Here is an 18,994-nt window from a genome sequence, read left to right as displayed (position 1 = left end):
AAAACAAGCCTCTTGACCCGCATCTAGTGGCGACAGGCTGTAATTTCAGCCGAATAACAGCATCATGTGCAAAAACCGCTCCTCTGCCATCCAGCAATTTATAAAAGCTCCGGTCCAAAAGGAAAACAATAAAAATACAGAAGTAGGTCCTGAGGGCTTGGAAATGGGTAAACTAAGTGAAGAGGAGTTCAGAATAGCTATCCTCAAAATATTCAGTGAGGTGTAAAGGGAAATATAGAGAAACAAGTCAACGAGTTCTGGAGTTACTTCACAAAAGAGATTGAAATTATAAAGAAGAATCAATTAGAAATACTAAAGATGAAAAATACAATGGATCAGATAAAACAGAATACGGATTCCCTGAATGCCTGTGTGCACACCATAGAGGAGCAAATTAGCATAATCGAAGATAGACAGGCTGAATGGCTCCAGACAGAGGAACAGAGAGAACTAAGAATTAAAAAAACTGAAGAAAATCTCAGAGAAATAGCTGACTCAATGAGAAAATGCAACTTAAGAATCATCGGAATTCCTGAGGGCATGGAAAAGGAAAATGAAGCAGAAAGTGTGTTCAACGAAATAATAGAAGAGAACTTCTCAAATCTAGGGATTGAGAGAGAAATGTATGTGGAGGAAGTTTTCAGATCTCCTAGATTTGTCAATGTAAAAAGACCTACTGCAAGGCACATAGTAGTAAAAATGGCAAAAATGAAGGACAAAGAAAGAATAATCAGGGCAGCAAGGCAGAAGAAAATAACCTACAAAGGAACCCCCATCAGACTTTCAGCGGATCTCTCTACAGAAACCTTACAAGCTAGGAGAGATTGGAGTCACATATTCAAAACTTTAAAGGATAAAAATCTTCAGCCAAGAATACTCTATCCAGCAAAAATATCCTTCAGATATGAGGGAGAAATTAAATCTTTTCCAGACAATCAAAAGCTCAGGACTTCGTAGTCACACGACTCCACTACAAGATATCCTCAAGAAGGTTCTCATACCTGAAAAAAGAAAAAAAGGGAATAAAGGGTCACAAAACACAGAGTAGGGAGACAGATAGAATCTGAACAGGATAGCAAATTTTCAATTATAGCATTAGGATAAAGGGAAGGAAATCACAAAAGCAAAGACAATCTTATCACTCTAACCACAAACTCACAACACAAGTTGGAATAAGAGATGAAAATAATTTAGGAGGGGAAGAGGAAAGGGACTGAAACAATCTAGGTTAAGGAAGAGACCACCAGAAAATGGACTGTGTTATACATGAGATTCTGAATACAAACTTCAGGGTAGCCACTAAACTAAAAAACAGAACAGAGACACAAAACATAAATAAGGAAAAATCTAAGAAACACAGCATAAGAAATTGCAGAAGTCACTGGGTAGCTAAAACACACAGGACGAGAAACAAAGGAAACACAGGAAAACCGGAAAATGAGCAACAGAATGACAGCATTAAGCTCTCATGCATCAATCCTCACCCTCAATGTAAACGGATTGAACTCTCCAATAAAAAGACACAGAGTGGCAAAATGGATTAAATAACAAGATCCAACAACTTGTTGCCTCCAGGAAACACACCTCACCTCCAAGGACAAACACAGGCTAAGAGTGAAAGGATGGGAGACAATACTCCAAGCTAATAGCAAACAAAAGAAAGCAGGTGTCGCAATACTTATATCAGACAAAACAGACTTCAAGATAAGGCAGGTAAAGAGAGACACAGAGGGACAATATATAATGATCAAAGGAACACTTCATCAAGAAGAAATAACACTTACAAATATCTATGCACCCAACACAGGAGCACCAAAGTTCATAAAGCAACGATTAACAAACCTGAAAGAAGATATCAAAAATAACACAATAATAGTAGGGGACCTCAACACCCCACTCATATCAATGGACAGATCATCCAGACAGAAAATCAACAAAGAAACAGTGGAGCTAAACGAAAAGCTAGAACAGTTGGACTTAATAGACATATATAGAACACTTCATCCAAAAACAGCAGAATACATGTTCTTCTCAAGCGCGCATGGAACATTCTCAAGGATAGACCATATGTTGGGAAACAAGGCAAGCCTCTACAAATTTAAAAAAATTGAAATAATAACAAGCATCTTCTCCAATCATAATGCTGTAAAGCTAGAAAATAATTACAAGAAAAAAGCTGAGAAAGGCACGAGGATGTGGAGACTAAACAATACGCTATTGAACAAGCAATGGATCATTGAAGAAATTAAGGAAGAAATCAAAAAATACCTGGAGGCAAATGAAAATGATAACATGCCATACCAACTCATATGGGATGCAGCAAAAGCTGTATTAAGAGGAAAATTCATCGCAATTCAGGCACATCTTGACAAACAAGAAAAATCCCAAATCAGCAATCTTAAAGTACACCTAGTTGAATTAGAGAAAGAAGAACAAATAAAGCCCAAAGACAGCAGAAGGAGAGAAATAATAAAAATCAGAGCAGAAATAAATGCTATTGAAACAAAAAAGGCAGTAGAAAGGATCAATGAAACAAAGAGCTGGTTCTTTGAGAAGATAAATAAAATTGACAAACCCCTAGCCAGACTTACAAAGAAAAAAAAGAGAGAAAGCTCAAATAAAATCAGAAATGAAAGAGGAGAAATAACAACAGACTCCGCAGAAATACAACGGATTATAAGAGAATACTATGAAAAACTATGTGACAGCAAAATGGATAACCGAGAGGAAATGGATAAATTCTTGGACTCCTACAATCTCCCAAAGCTCACTCAAGAAGAAGCAGACAATTTGAACAGACCAATCACAAGGAAAGAGATTGAAACAGCCATCAAAAGCATCCCAAAGAATAAAACCACAGGACCAGATGGCTTTCCTGGGGAATTCTACCAAACTTTCAGAGAGGATTTAATACACGTCCTTTTCAAGCTATTACAAAAAATTAGGGAGGATGGAACACTTCCTAACACATTCTATGAGGCCAACATCATGCTGATACCAAAACCTGACAAGGACAGCACGAAAAAGGAGAACTACAGGCCAATATCACTGATGAACATAGATGCAAAAATTCTCAACAAAATTTTGGCAACCCGAATACAGCAATTCATCAAAAGGATCATACATCAGGATCAGGTGGGATTCATACCAGGGACACAGGGATGGTTTAACATCCGCAAATCAATCAACGTGATACACCACATCAACAAACTCAGGAATAAAAACCACATGATCCTCTCAACAGATGCAGAGAAAGCATTTGACAAGATCCAACAGCCATTTATGATAAAAAAAAAAAAAACTCTGAACAGAATGGGGATAGAAGGGAACTACCTCAACATAATAAAGCCATATATGACAAACCCACAGCCAACATCATTCTCAATGGGCAAAAACTGAGTGCCATCCCCCTGAGAACAGGAATGAGACAAGGATGCCCTCTATCACCACTCTTATTTAACATAGTTCTGAAGGTCCTGGCCGGAGCAATCAGGCAAGAAAAAGGAATAAAAGGAATCCAAATAGCGGGGGAAGAAGTGAAACTCTTGCTGTTTGCAGATGACATGGTCTTCTGTATAGAAAACCCCAAAGAATCCATTGGAAAACTTTTAGAAGTAATCAACAACTACAGCAAAGTTGTAGGGTACAAAATCAATTTACATAAATCAGTAGCATTTCTATACTCTAATAACAAACTAACAGAAAAAGAACTCAAGAACACAATACCATTCACAATCACAACAAAAAGAATAAAATACCTCGGCGTGAATTTAACTAAGGAAGTGAAAGACCTATACAATGAAAATTACAAGGCTTTTCTGAAAGAAATGGATGACAACATAAAGAGATGGAAAGACAATCCATGCACATGGATTGGAAGAATAAACATAGTTAGAATGTCCATTCTACCTAAAGCAATCCACAGATTCAACGCCATCCCAATCAGAATCCCAGTGATGTTCTTTACAGAAATAGAACAAAGAATCCTAAAATTCATATGGGGCAACAAAAGACCCCAAATTGCTAAAGCAATCCTGAGAAAAAAGAACACAGCTGGAGGCATCACTATCCCTGACTTCAAAACATACTACAGAGTTGGGCTGGCCCCGTGGCCGAGCGGTTAAGTTTGCGCGCTCCGCTGCAGGCGGCCCAGTGTTTCGTTGGTTCGAATCCTGGGCGCGGACATGGCACTGCTCGTCAGACCACGCTGAGGCAGCGTCCCACATGCCACAACTAGAAGAACCCACAACGAAGAATACACAACTATGTACTGGGGGGCTTTGGGGAGAAAAAGGAAAAAATAAAATCTTTAAAAAAAAAAAAAAACATACTACAGAGCTACAGTAATCAAAACAGCATGGTACTGGTACAAAAACAGGTGCACAGATCAATGGAACAGAATTGAAAGCCCAGAAATAAAACCACACATCTATGGACAACTAATCTTCGACAAAGGAGCTGAGGGCACACAATGGAGAAAAGAAAGTCTTTTCAACAAATGGTGCTGGGAAAACTGTAAAGCCATGTGCAAAAGAATGAAAATTGACCATTCTTTTTCACCATTCACCAAAATAAACTCAAAATGGATTAAAGACCTAAAGCTGAGACCTGAAACCATAAGGCTTCCAGAAGAAAATGTAGGCAGTACACTCTTTGACCTCAGTATTAAAAGGATCTTTTCGGACACCATGTCTTCTCAGACAAGGGAAACAATAGAAAGAATAAACAAATGGGACTTCATCAGACTAAAGAGCTTCTTCAAGGCAAGGGAAAACAGGATTGAAACAAAAAAACAACCCACTAACTGGGAAAAAATATTTGCAAGTAATACATCAGACAAAGGCTTACTATCCATAATATATAAAGAACTCACACAACTCAACAACAAAAAATTAAACAACCCAATCAAAAAATGGGCAGGAGACATGAACAGACATTTCTCCAAAGAAAATATACTGATGGCCAATAGACACATGAAAAGATGTTCATCATCGCTGATCATCAGGGAAATGCAAATCAAAACTACACTAAAATATCACCTTACACCCATTAGAGTGACAAAAATAACTAAAACAAATAGTAACAAATGTTGGAGAGGTTGTGGAGAAAAAGGAACCCTCATACACTACTGGTGGGAATGCAAACTGGTGCAGCCACTATGGAAAACAGTATGGAGCTTCCTCAAAAAATTAAAAATAGAACTACCATATGATCCAGCTTTTTCACTACTGGGTATCTATCCAAAGAGCTTGAAGTCAGCAATTCTAAAAGTCCTATGCACCCCAATGTTTATTGCAGCATTATTTACAATCGCCAAGATGTGGAAGCAACCTAAGTGCTCATCAGGAGATGATTGGATAAAGAAGATGTGGTATGTTTATACAATGGAATACTTCTCAGCCATAAAAAAGAACAAAATTGTCCCATTTGCAACAACATGGATGGACCTTGAGGGAATTATGTTAAGTGAAATAAGCCAGATAGAAAAGGACAATCTCTGTATGACTCCACTCATATGAGGAATTTAAATCTGTGGACAGAGAGAACAGATTAGTGGCTGCCAGGGGAAAGGGGGGGAGTAGGGGGTGGGCACAAAGCGTGAAGGGGTGCACCTACAACACGACTGACAGAGAATAATATACAACTGAAATTTCACAAGATTGTAACCTATCATTAACTCAAAAAAAATTTTTTAAAAAAAGCATATGCTCTGTATTGATACCAGTATTTGGCAGTACTTATCTGTAAGAAAAGAAATTTTCAATTAGGAAATATGTAAAATCTCATTACAGATCAACATTAACAGATGAACATCTGCAATTGTAGGGGAGGCAAAATATTGCATTTACCTTCTTACGGTCTTTGGCTGGGCCTGAGAATTGAATTGACATAAAATAGATTAACGTGAGAAAAACATACGGATTTATTTGATATAAGCTTTACGTGATATGGTAGCTCTTATAAGGAAATGAAGACTCACAGAAGTGGCAAACCTAGATGTTTTTATACTAGGTTGAACAAAGGGACAGCTGTGGAAGAGTAACTAAAATATATGGGAAGGAAGATAAGTTATTTTGACAAGGTCTCTCTGTACAGAATTTTCTCCACCTCAACTCCCCATCTCTGGTGATAAGAATGTTTCTTTCTCCCTGGTATAGAGGCTATCTTTTACATGAGATTTTTATCTCCAACTTTTAGGAAGAAAGGGGGGAGGTCAGAACATTCTTAAACCTGCTGTTTTTTAAGTGCCTTTAGATTAAAATAACCTTGTGCCAAAATAATTTGGGAGTGGCATATTCTGCCTCCCTTTGCAATCAGTTTTTTCCCCAGCTTTATTGATGTACACTTGACAGTAAATGTCATATATATTTAAGATGTACTCTTAGCATAATGTCTTCTAGTTCATCCATGTTGTTGCAGATGATAGAATTCTGCCACATTTTAGAATCACTTTTTTTTCCAGCTTTATTATGGTACAGTTGACAATAAACATTGTGTATATTTAAGGTGTACAGTGTGATGGTTCGATATAAATATAGTTGTGAAGTGATTATCACAAACTAATTAACACATCCATCACCTCACATAGTTACCTTTTTGTGTGTGTGGTGAAAACGCTTAAGAGCTACTCTCAGCAAATTTCAGGTATACGATATATTATTATTGACTATAGTCACTATGCTGTACATTAAATCCAAAGAACTTATTCATCATATAACTAAGTTTGTGCCCTTTGAGCAGCATCTCCCACCCTCTCCCCCCCAGTCCCTGGCAACCACCATTCTACTCTCTGCTCTGTGAGTTTGACTTTTTTAGATTCCACATGTAAATGAGATCATACAATATTTATCTTTCTGTGTCTGGCTTATTTCACTTAGCATAATGTCTTCTAGGTTCATCTGTGTTGTTGCAGATGGTAGAATTTCCTTCTTTTCTGTGACTGAATAATATTCCATTGTGTGTGTGTATATGTATATATATAACATTTACCCATTCATCAGTTGATGGACACTTAGTTTCCACATCTTAACTATTGTGAATAGTACTACCGTGAAGATAGGAGTGCAGATAATCTCTCTGAGATGCTGATTTCCTTTCCTTAGATATATACCCATAAGTGGAATTGCTGGATCATATGATAGTTCTATTTTTAATTTTTTGAGGAACCTTCACACTGTTTTCAATAGCACAATCATTTTTGATGATAGAGAACACTAACTTTGAATTTCAGTTAAGTGAAATGTTATTCCACCCTCAAAAAAGAATTCCATTGTTCTCATTAGTAAACCTGTACTATAAAGAATTGTACTCACATATTTTTATTATATTTTAAATTTTGTCAAAAAATTGGAAATTTGTTTTCTCTTGTTACATAAGTACCTTCATAATATCCTTTATATTGCCTCTTGGCCTCCAAAGCATAAGATATTTGCTCCTTCGCCCAATATAGAAAGTTTGCCAACCCCATCTAATGGTCTCATTAGGATTCCAGCCCATTTTGTTTTGAAGGAGTAGCCAGTAACCTAATAAGAGGATGTAAAACTGGAAGCCCTGGAGTACATATATTTAGGAGGATTCCGAATTCTTTAACTGTATTTCTAAATTCTGCACGGGACCGAGGCTTAAAGTTGACAATATTTCCTTCCCCTGATGATTTTGTGAAATTTCTGAGTGGAAATTGTGAGACAATTATGGTCAAAAGGGGTAGAGAGTTTGTTGAGAGTATGGGAGTTTGGTATTGAGAGAGAGCACTGGGATAGGAAGGAGATGAAGGAGGAGGGGAAGAGGGTGGAGAAGAGGTGCAAGGAAAGCAAGAGTGGGTGGTGCTCAAGTTGTCCCATTGTTGGCCAGCCAGCGGAAGTACCTCGAGTTGGCTTCTAAGTCCTTTTGTCATACCCTGGTAGTGTAACATCCTTGCTTTTAGGTACAATAAGATATTTTCAGTTTATCTTATATATTTCCTGCCCCAGATTGAGAATCTGCCATTTCTAAAAGGAGCCCCTTTTCCTTAGTGGGAAATAAAATTGAGGGACTGTACTCTGGGCATTAGGGGTACTCATTTTTAATAGGTTGATGTATTTTTAAGGTCTTTTCAGTGGGCGGAGCTAGGAAATAACTTCTTTTTTTCTTGTTAAGAGAGAAAATACATAAGTTATTCTGATAAACTCTCTAGGTTTTTTTCTTTGGGTTTTGTATCTTTGTTTTTCACTCTGAAAAATCTTAATTCCTAATTCATTAACATAACCAAAATAATTACATATTTCATTTATTCTTATGTGTGTATACATATAGAGAGAGAGAGTGTAGTGCAATTTCAGAATAATGTTATCAGTATTAATGCTCTCAGGGTGATTTAAGATTTCTTTGCTTTTCTTTTTATCTTTAGTGTATATCCCACTCAGTAGGTATAGTCAAATTTCTGTGTTTTAGAGTCACGTGAAATTTCTCTCTGTATGGATAGACCCTCAAACAGATATAAAATTAGGTTCATTGTTTCATTTTGCTTTCAATTTTTAGAAATAATTTTGATTAATTTTTATTTTATAATTTGTAAAACATTTACGTGATTCTAAAGTCAAATGTACTTCACAAAATACTCCAGAGAAATCTAGCTTCCATCTCTGTCCTCTCCACCCTAGTCTTTCCCTCTCTCATAGGTAAGCGTTTTAAAAATTAGTTTTGGAATTATTTTTTTCCATTAAAAAATACAGTAAAATATGGGCCGGCCCCATGGTCAATTGGTTAAGTTCACATGCTCCGCTTTGGTGGCTCAGGGTTTTGCTGGTTCAAATCCTGGGCTCGGACATGGCACCGCTCATCAAGCCATGCTGAAGTGGCGTCCCACAAGCCACAACTAGAAGAACCACAACTGAAAATACACAACTATGTACCAGGGGGCTTTGGGAGAAAGGGGAAAAACAAAATCTTTAAAAAAAAAAAAGAAAGAAAAGAAAAGCTATTAAAAAAAAAAAACGTATGTACTGGTATTAACCCCCTACCTTTTCATAAATAAGGCATACTATGCATACTTTCCGTCCTTGCTTTTTTTGCTTGACAGTGTGTCCTGGGGAGCATTCCATAACAGTAAAGGGAGACATTTCCTTGTCCTTCTTATACTCCAATTTTTTGGATACAACATGGTTTATTCAATCGTTCCCCCATAGTCATTTCCAGTCTTTTGCTATTAAGATATCATGAAGAGCCTTATATATATGTCAAAGGAAATATTTAAAGTATAAAGTTTGAGAAAACAGTAATAGAGTAATATTTTTTCCTTTTTTTTTTTTTGAGGAAGATTAGTCCTGAGCTAACGTCTGCTCCCAATCCTCTTCTTTTTGCTGAGGAAGATTGGCCCTGAGCTAACATCTGTGCCCATCTTCCTCTATTTTATATGTGGGACACCTGCCACATAAGCCATGTGTAGGTCCACACCCAGGATCTGAACCTGAGGCCGCCAAAGTGGAGCATGCACTTAAACACTGTGCCACTGGGCTGGCCCCTTTTCCTGTATTTTTCAACTTTGAGCTAAAAGTGAAGAATTCCTTCCTATATGAAGCTTAAATAACTCATATATTTTAGGTAATATTGAAAAGAGAATCTTATTAAACTGCTTTTATCTCACTGCAAATGCAGATTTCTCCCCCCTTCCCTTTTTTTATTGTGGTAAAAAAACTAACATAAAATTTATCATCTTACACATTTCAAGTGTACAATTCAGAAGTGTTAAGTATATTCACAATGCTATAAAACAGATCTCTAGAACTGTTTTGTCTTGAAAAATTGAAACTATACCCATAAACAATGACTCCCCTTTCCTGCTCTCTAACCTTTGGTAACCACCATTCTACTTCTGTTTCTGTGTATTTGACTGCTGTAGATACCTCATATAAACAGAATCATACAATATTTGTCTTTTTGACCAACATATTTCACTTAGCATAATGTCCTGAATGTTCATCCATGTGAGAGGATTTCCTTTTTAGGGCTGAATAATGTTCCGTTGTATGTATATTCCATGATTTGTTTATCCATTCATCCACCTATGAACAAATTTTGGTTGCTTCCACTTCTTGGCTATTGTGAATAGTGCTGCTATGAACATCGATGTGTAAATATCTCTTTTGAGACCCAGCTTTTAACTTTTTGGATATATACCCAGAAGTGAGATTGCTAGGTCATGTGGTAGTGTTTAATTTTTGAGGAATCTCCATATTGTTTTTCCATAGTGTTTGCCCCATTTTACAATCCCACCAACAAGCACAAGGTTTCCAATTTCTTTGCATCCTCCCTAGCACTTGTTATTTTCTGGGTTTTGGGGCAGAGTGGGGGTTTGTTTTTGTTTTTTTGATAGTAGCCATTCTCATGGGTATGAGGCGATACTTCCTGTGGTTTTGGTTTGCATCTCTCTGATCATTAGTGATCTGAGCATCTTTTCATGTGCTTGTTGCTCATGTATATCATCTTTAGAGAAAGATCTATTCAAGTCCTTGGCCTATCTTTTAGTCAGGTTGCAAATCCAAATTTCTTATAATAACCTGATTTTTTGCTGGTAGTTAGCATATTTAACATAGTCTTAAAGAGAATATATTGTGTTAATCTAAAATGTGAATGACAAGAATATATATGAGCTAAATGTGTTTTGTAATTCTTTTCTTATAGGACTATTTAGAAACCAAAAAATATTAAGAGAATATAGAGACTTTCTGGGAAACACCAAGGTAAGGATATCTTTCTGGTAATGTTATGTGTGTATGTGTTGCACAGCGAAATCCTAGTATCAGTCTGTTGTGGAATTTTAGCATGTCAGTGATCCTAATCCAAAATTTTCTTGAACACATTGTAATTTACTGAATTATGTTCTATTTGCTTCTAATTTTATTGAAATTTTAAAAATTGGGGCATAAGTTCTCTTTAAATTCATAACTTTATTATAAATCATAAGCATATAGATTAGATGAAGGAAAATACTTTATTTTCTTAAGTTTCTAAGATTTAGCTCTCTCATATATACTCTTAATTTCCTTTATCCTCTTTCCTTCGACTCTGACCCTGGTTAAACATTCAAACTGCCACTTCTCTGCTTGAACCAGAGAAGCTCAGCCCTCGGAGGAGAAAATTACACAGCCATTTTGATTATTCTTTCTTTATTATATGAGTATACAAAATCAATGGACATTCAATATTATTTGACAGTCTTAGTAAACTTCCATGCTAGATTCGCTCTCCCAATCTGAGAGAGATATATCGCATACCTTTTCCTCTCTTCCCAAATTTCCTACAACCTCTCTTCTCTCTTCAGCTGATGACCTTGTTTCCATTTCATTGAAAAAATAGATGAAAATCTGGTAAAAGTACCTCATCTTTCCATTACCAGATTTGCTAACTTATTTACATGTGTGCCACAATACTCTTTTTTTTCCTGCTAGAAAGAAATTAATATTGAGACCAGAATAGAAAGTTTGCCTTTACCGTCTCATCTCTTATTCTCCCCTGAATCTTCTCCAGTTGAACTGTCATCCCCACCACTCCACTGAAATAGCTCTTACCAGAGCCATCAACACTTCCAAGATACCAAGTAGTCGTGTCCAGAATCAGCTTTGCATTTAAACTTAGCTGAGGTGGATCTCCTATTAAGAAGTGCATCTCCTGTCTGGAGAAAAGGCTCTCATGCAAATTGTCTCTTTTCTTCTGAGTTACATTTGAGACATTGCTCCCTTCTTGTAAAATTTAGAAATTGGCTATGATGACAACTCTAATCATATCTTATTTAATTTTATTTCCCATTCATTATATTCAGAACCTTTTAATTTCCATTTCCCCTTTGAGCCCTGTATTTCTGGCACCCCAGTGCTGCACTGGAGGTATGAACTCTATTCAGTGGTAGAGCTTCCATATGTCTTACGAGGCAGCATTTTATTTCTGTTCCGTGACGGCTCCTGCCACTGCCTCTTGCTGTGGAATAACTTAGGCTGATGAGACCTGCCTCCTGGGAAGATTTATTCCTAGCCCTTATGTGAGTTTCACATGGAGGATCATACTCACCAGATTTTTGAATAGTAGCTGTCAACTTCTGAAATCTGTGTCACCAGAGGCCTTTTGAAGATTAGTACTCCTCAGCTTCGAAAGCTTCCATGTTTTAAATAGGATTTCTTTCTATTACACTCTTTTTTGTAGTAATAGTATAAAACTTGAGTATTTAATTTCCCTCTACTGTTCCCATATTCGTGTTAGGAACACTTGCTATCCTCCTGAAGATGGTTGCTTTCCTTCTCTAAAACATGTGGCGCCAGTAATTTTAGCCGGAGTTAAATATCTTCTTTTACTTCTTTTTTCCTTTCTGACCCAGACATTTGTTTTTCTATTATATTCTTCTTTGTCTTATGGGAATTCCAATAGTGAGATATATGAATTTGCTATGTTCTGCATCTGGTTGTATTTTTAATTTTTTTGTGAGAAAGATTGGCCCTGAGCTAATATCTGTAGCTGATCTTCCTCTTTTTTTCTTGAGGAAGATTGTCGTTGAGCTAACATCTGTGCTAATTTTCCTCTATTTTATGTGGGATGCTGCCACAGCATGACTTGATGAGTCGTGCGTGCTAAGTCTGTGACCAGGATCCAGACCTTCAAACCTGGGGCTGCCATAGTGGAGTGCACAGACTTAACCTCTCGCCACCAACCCATGCATCTGTTTTTAAAGCAATCTATCATCAGAACAATATCTAGCCCTCTGATGTGTAATTTCTCATTATCCTTTAATACATTTCCCCTTTATTACGTTTCTACTTTCTTGTGCCTTGTGTTTCTGCTTTTTTGTGCCTCCCTTAGAATCCTAATTTTGTGAATTTCTTGAGGTAGCCTTTCAGAGCATTAGAAGTATCTTCATCTCCACTTGCAATGATAGTATCACCTTGAAGTGACCAGTAGTGCTTTGAGTATTTTATGCTGATTTTCTGGGTAGTCTTCTCTGAAATCTTTCCAAATTTTCTATTTTTGTTCTAATGTTTTAAAAAACTTACTATGAAAAATTGCAAATATATACAAAAATAGAAAAAATAGATGTTTTATCTACTCCTCATCCAGTTTCAATAATTATCAACAGTTTGGCCATTCTCTTCTTTAAGGAGCAGTTCTCCAATTGCTTTTATTGTGGAACTTATGAGTGGCTTTAACAGGATGCTTCCCAAGAGGCTTGTGAATCCTGGCTCCTTGTGAATCTCTTGCTTTTCCGGATTTTGCTTCTCTCTCTCTCTTTTTTTTTCCCCATTCTTTTTAAATTGAGATAACATTGGCTTATAACATTATATAAATTTCAGCTGGCATCATTATATTTTGACCCTTGTGTAGACTACATCATGTTCACCACCCAAAGACTAATTACCGTCCATCACCATACACATGAGTCCAGTCACTCCTTTCACCCTGCTCCCTCCCCTCGTCCCCTCTGGTAACTACCAGTGTAATCTCTGTATCTATATGTTTGTTTGTTTTTGTTAGTGTTGTTTTTATCTTCTGTTTTTGAGTGAGGTCATACACTATTTACTTTCTCCGGCTGACTTATTTCACTTGGCATAATACCCTCAAGGTCCATCCACATTGTCTCAAATGGCAAGATTTCATCTTTTTAAGGCTGAGCAGTATTCCATTGTGTATATATACCACATCTTCATTATCTGTTTGTCCCTTGATGGGCACCTAGGTTGTTTCCAAGTCTTGGCTATTGTGAATAATGCTGCAGTGAACAGTGGGGTGCATATATCTTTACACATTCATGTTTTCATGTTCTTTGGATAAATACCCAGGAGTGGGATAGCTGGATCATATGGTATTTCTGTTCTTTATCTTTTTGAGGAAGATCAGCCCTGAGCTAACTACTGCCAATCCTCCTCTTTTTGCTGAGGAAGACTGGCCCTGAGCTAACATCCATGCCCATCTTCCTCTACTCTATATTTGGGATGCCTACCACAGCATGGCTTGCCAAGCAGTGCCATGTCCGCACCTGGGATCCGAACTGGCAAACCCTGGGCCGCCGAAGCGGAACATGCACACTTAACCACTGCGCCCCTGGGTCGCCCTAGACTGTCTTGAGTTTCTAGAGAATAAGGTGTTCAGAGGAAAAGGAATACCTGCTACTGGTGGTGGGCACTTACACACTTCTTCCTTCTCTGATTTCCATGAAGAGAGATTTTTTTTCCCCTGATACTGTTGGTCTCTTGCATATTAACCTCCCCTCCTCCCCACTGGCCCCCTGCAGGTTGACTAAGTTTAGTGAGGTAAGTAAACTGGTAAGCTTGGGAGAGAATGCTGGGCCTACTTAGCTACCTCCTTTACTTTGGGATTTGGTACACACTCTCTTCTGTTCCACCATGACTCTGTATCTGGGAAAAGGGATAGAGCTGGCTATAATTTACTGGGTACGTCTAAATAGAAGAGTCTTTAAAATCTAATGCACTGGCTTGGAACTTTGAGAAACAGCTGAGGAAAATAAATAAATAATGAAATTTCAGGTTGATAGTGGGGCTGTGCCATGTAAGAATTTGTTTTTGGTAAGACCATCACTGCTTACGGCAGTACTGTATTGTCCCCTGGCAGGCAGGCCACAATAATCTTGAATCAGTAGAAATTAGCTATCATTTGAAAGTGCACGTTCTGTAGAACAGGCTACTGTAGCTTAAACTTGAATTGTACAGATGCATCTGGGCCAATTTTGCCAAGAAAAGCTGAGAAGGGATTCCATTTCAGGTATTAGGGGAGAAAAATGCTTTTTTTGGGGGGGCGGGGTGCACTTTAACAGCATTTTTCAGTCAAGTCTGCAGGCCAGGACTTTAAAGATCACCTCCTAAGTTCCCTGTGCACAAGAAGCAAAAGAGGAAGCTTCAAGTGTTAAACACTAGGGCCAGGTCTTGACAAACAGTGAGCAATGAGATGCCCCAAATTCTGTTTTGAATTGCTTTCAGGGCTAAAACAAGGAACTGGGCAGGGACAAATCTTGTCCATATGGTTTCAACTTGAACTTAGATTTGTAAACTATAAAATCTAACCACAGTCTAGATTTCTGAGTTCTACTGATTCTTGATAAAGACCAGAGTATGTGCGTTTTATTATGTTGTTATAATGAGAGTATGCTGTAATCTTTTGGTTGAATAGAGAAAAAACTCAAATTATTATAGGAAGAGTAAGTAGAAAATGAACACAAATAAATGAAAATATGCTGCTTAAAGTGGCAGAGGAAAAAGATTTCTTTAGAAGAAAAGTTTGAGAACTTGTGGGATGAACAAGACAGATAGGGAAATGAAATGAGATCTTTAAAACCAGAATAGAGGGGCCAGCTCCGTGGCCCAGTGGTTAAGTTCACGCGCTCCGCTGCGGCGGCCCAGGGTTCGGATCCTGGGCACGGAAATGGCACCACTCGTCAGGCCATGTTGAGGCGACATCCCACATCCCACAACTAGAAGGACCTGCAACTAAGATACACAACTGTGTACAGGGGGGCTTTGGGGAGATAAAGCAGAAAAACAAAAAAGATTGGCAACAGTTGTTAGCCCAGGTGCCAATCCTTAAAAAAAAAAAAAAGCAAGATTGGCAACAGTCATTAGCCCAGGTGCCAATCTTTAAAAAAAAAAAAAAACCAGACTAGAATGTTATAATAAGGAAAAAGAGATTCACTGAGTTCAAATTGTTCTGATAAAGAAGGCTGTAGAAAAGGTGAAAATGTGTTGGTAATAACTAAGTCAGAAATAGTGACAAGGTCCAAGGAAATCTAGTAGCAAGAGAAGCAAAATCTGCACAGCAAAGGAAACCATTAATGAAATGAAAACACGAGCTAATGATTAGGAGAAGATATTTGCAAGCCGTATATCTGATATGCAGTTAATATTCACAATATATAAAGAACTCATACAAGTCAACAACAATAATAAAAACAACCCAAGTGAAAAATGGGCAAAGGATCTGAACAGACATTTTTCCAAAGAAGATATATAGAAGGCCAACAGGTACATGAAAAGATATTCAACATCACTAATTATTAGGGACATGCAAATCAAAACCAGAATGAGATATCACCTCAAGTCTGTCAAAATGGGTATAATTAACAAGACAAGAAATAAGTATTGGAGAGGGTGTGGAGAAAAGGGAACTCTCATAGACTATTGGTGGGAGTGCAAACTGGTACAGCCACTACGGAAAACAGTAGGGAAATTCCTCAAAAAATTAAGAATAAAGGGGCCGGCCTGGTGGCGCAGCAGTTAAGTTTGCACGTTCCGCTTTGGCAGCGCAGGGTTCACCCTTTTGGATCCCGGGTGCGGACATGGCACTGCTCATGAAGCCATGCTGTGGTAGGCGTCCCACTTATAAAGTAGAGGAAGATGGGCACGGATGTTAGCTCAGGGCCAGTCTTCCTCAGCAAAAAGAGAATTGGCGGCAGATGTTAGCTCAGGGCTAATCTTTCTCAAAAAAAAAAAAGACAGTCTTTCTCTTGGTTTTCCTCTAGTTTCATTAATTCCTCTTCCTCCTCTGTCTCCTTTGCTAAAGACTCTGCTTTTTTTACCCAGACTTCAAGCGTTAGAGATTCATTATAGAGCCTTTTATATTTAAGTCCATTAGCAAGTCCCATTGGCATTTTCTCTAAAATAGACACCTGGTATGACTGCTTCCTCATCATGTTCCTTAGTCTAGGGCATCACCATCTCTTACCTGGAATAACCTCCTGACTGATCTCTCCACTTTTGCTTTGCCCTCATAACTCATTCTCTGCATCATAAACTGTATCTTTTTAAAACACAAATCAAGCTATATCAAGGATCTGCTTAAAATACTCATCAACGGCTTTTTTTTGCCATTGTAGTAAGATTCACATTCCTTACCATAGTCTACAAAGTCCTTTGAGATGTGGCCCCTGCTTCCTCCTCTCACCTCAACTCCTGCCATTTTCCCAGTGCTTCAGCCATACTGGCCTTATTTTTATCCTTTGTACACACCAAACTTATTTCTGTTCCAGAGTGTTTGAAGATGCAGTATATTCTGCCTGAAACATTCTTCTTCCAGGTTTTTTCATGGTTGCCTCCTTTTCATCATCGAGCCTCTTTCCCTGTCTAGTGAAGTTAAAATAACCCTTCCCACCACAACCACCCTCCCAACATACATTATTCTCTCAGTACTCTGTTTTATTTTCTTTATTAGATTCATCACTATCTGATATTACATATCTGTCTGTGGCTTTATTCTCTTTCTGTATTAGACTGAGATTTATGAAGGCAGGGATTCTGTTTTGCTTACTGTCATGCCCCACCATCTAGAACTGTGCCAGGCATGTAGTAGTTGCACAATAAATATTTCTTGAATAAATGACATAAGGCAGAAATGTATGAAGTTCTTTAGTGGAAATGTAAAGTGTTATAATAAATTTGTAGTACAGTGAGCATTTATTCTCTGTGGGGTACCAAGGAAGGATTTATGTAGAAGGGTGACCCTTGGCTAGCAATGGAAGAGGATGACAGATTTGGACAGATTGCAGTGGGAGATGATAGCATTCCAGGCAGAGGAAGAACACAGAAAGGAGAAAAAACACAGAGCGTATATATTCAAGGGACAGTAAAAGAACATTTAGCTCAAGAAAAATATTTTCTCTGAATATATTTTTCTACTTGTTTTATTTCCTTTTGTTTTGGTCTGTTTTGGAGTTAAACACATTATCATCACTTGAGGTCTTTGGTCTTTAGGAGTTAAATTAGAGCAGCAAACTTGTTGGCTTTGGCTGTTGCTCGTTTAAAAGTTGAGAAGTTGCTAAAGAAATGGAAAAATTTTAGAGTATGTTGATTTTAGTTCAATAGATTTTTATCATTTTACCACTAGTTGCTATATAAGCAGCTCAGATCCTTTCGGGAAGTAGGCAGGAAATGAATGACAAGAAACAAAACAATTAAGGTTCTGGCAAAGGACCCAGATGCACTTTCAATTATCATCTTCCCACTTTTTTTTTTTTTAAGATTTTATTTTTCCTTCTTCTCCCCAAAGCCCCCCCCAGTACATAGTTGTATGTTTTAGTTGTGGGTCCTTCTAGTTGTGGCATGTGGGATGCCACTTCACCATGGCTTGATGAGCAGTGCTAGGTCAGCGCCCAGGATCCAAACCAGCGAAACCCTTGGCTGCTGAAGCGGAGCGCGTGAACTTAACCACACGGCCAGCCCCTTCCCACTTTTTAAAGAGAAAATTTTGCACAAAAACAGTAAGTTAACCTAGTTGTTTAGAGGCTTTGAAAGAGGAGATACCTTCTGGTGTGTTAGAGTCACTTATAAGTATTATAGTGCTGCTTTGGGAAATTTTAGAGATTTTCCTTTTTTTTTGTAGCCACGCTCCAGAACTACATCAGTTTTTTTTAAGGGGCCAGGAAAAGTGGTGATGGTTGCCATTTGCATGTAAGTACTAAAAAATAAGCCTTTCGAAATAAAAATATATTGTTTTTAATGTGTATATCTCTGATTAAATAAATTTATTATTTGATATCTAGATAAAGAGTTACAGGTTTATATTGTTTTAGGAGGAAGTGAATAAGTCTTTGTTCTTATCAATAAAGTGATGGAGGAAGAGTCCACATAGATGCCCATGCTTGTGCCATGTGTATGTTTGGTGTAGTAAGATCTAAGAATAGTGGCTACCTGAAAATCCTCTCTTATTTCATTGGAATTGATAGAAGTCTTTTTTAAAAAGTTGACTTGCCCAAGGTTGTTTACACAGTAACTAAACTAATCTGGGTTATAGCTACTGAACAATATCTATACTCTTATTTTTCTGCCACTTACCTTGGAAGAACATACTTGATGTTTTCGCCTTTCTTTTTTCCTCTTCTTGATTTCTCTTGTTTTCTTTACCTTTTATACGTTTTGCTGATTAATCTATTTTAGGATGTCTAAAAGCATTAATTCCATGATTCATTAGTTCTTTTATTTCTAAAATATGCATATTACATGTGCCAGGAATTGTCATAGGGTCTTGAAAT

The 18,994-nt window shown here is 37.6% G+C and overlaps 1 protein-coding gene across 1 annotated transcript in view; it reads left to right on the top strand.

Moving 5' to 3' along the window:
- The window catches only part of SLC30A9 (solute carrier family 30 member 9), a 96,192-nt gene that overhangs the window by 40,095 nt on the left and 37,103 nt on the right, over positions 1-18,994 (top strand). The window contains exons 7-8 of the mRNA XM_014857157.3: positions 10,660-10,718; positions 18,346-18,413. Coding sequence (XP_014712643.1) covers positions 10,660-10,718; positions 18,346-18,413 — 127 coding nt within the window. The remainder of the gene's footprint in view (positions 1-10,659; positions 10,719-18,345; positions 18,414-18,994) is intronic.

This window comes from Equus asinus, chromosome 3 (genome assembly GCF_041296235.1).
Source record: "Equus asinus isolate D_3611 breed Donkey chromosome 3, EquAss-T2T_v2, whole genome shotgun sequence".
Lineage (NCBI taxonomy): Eukaryota > Metazoa > Chordata > Mammalia > Perissodactyla > Equidae > Equus > Equus asinus.
This window is presented reverse-complemented; position numbering and strand designations above follow the sequence as displayed.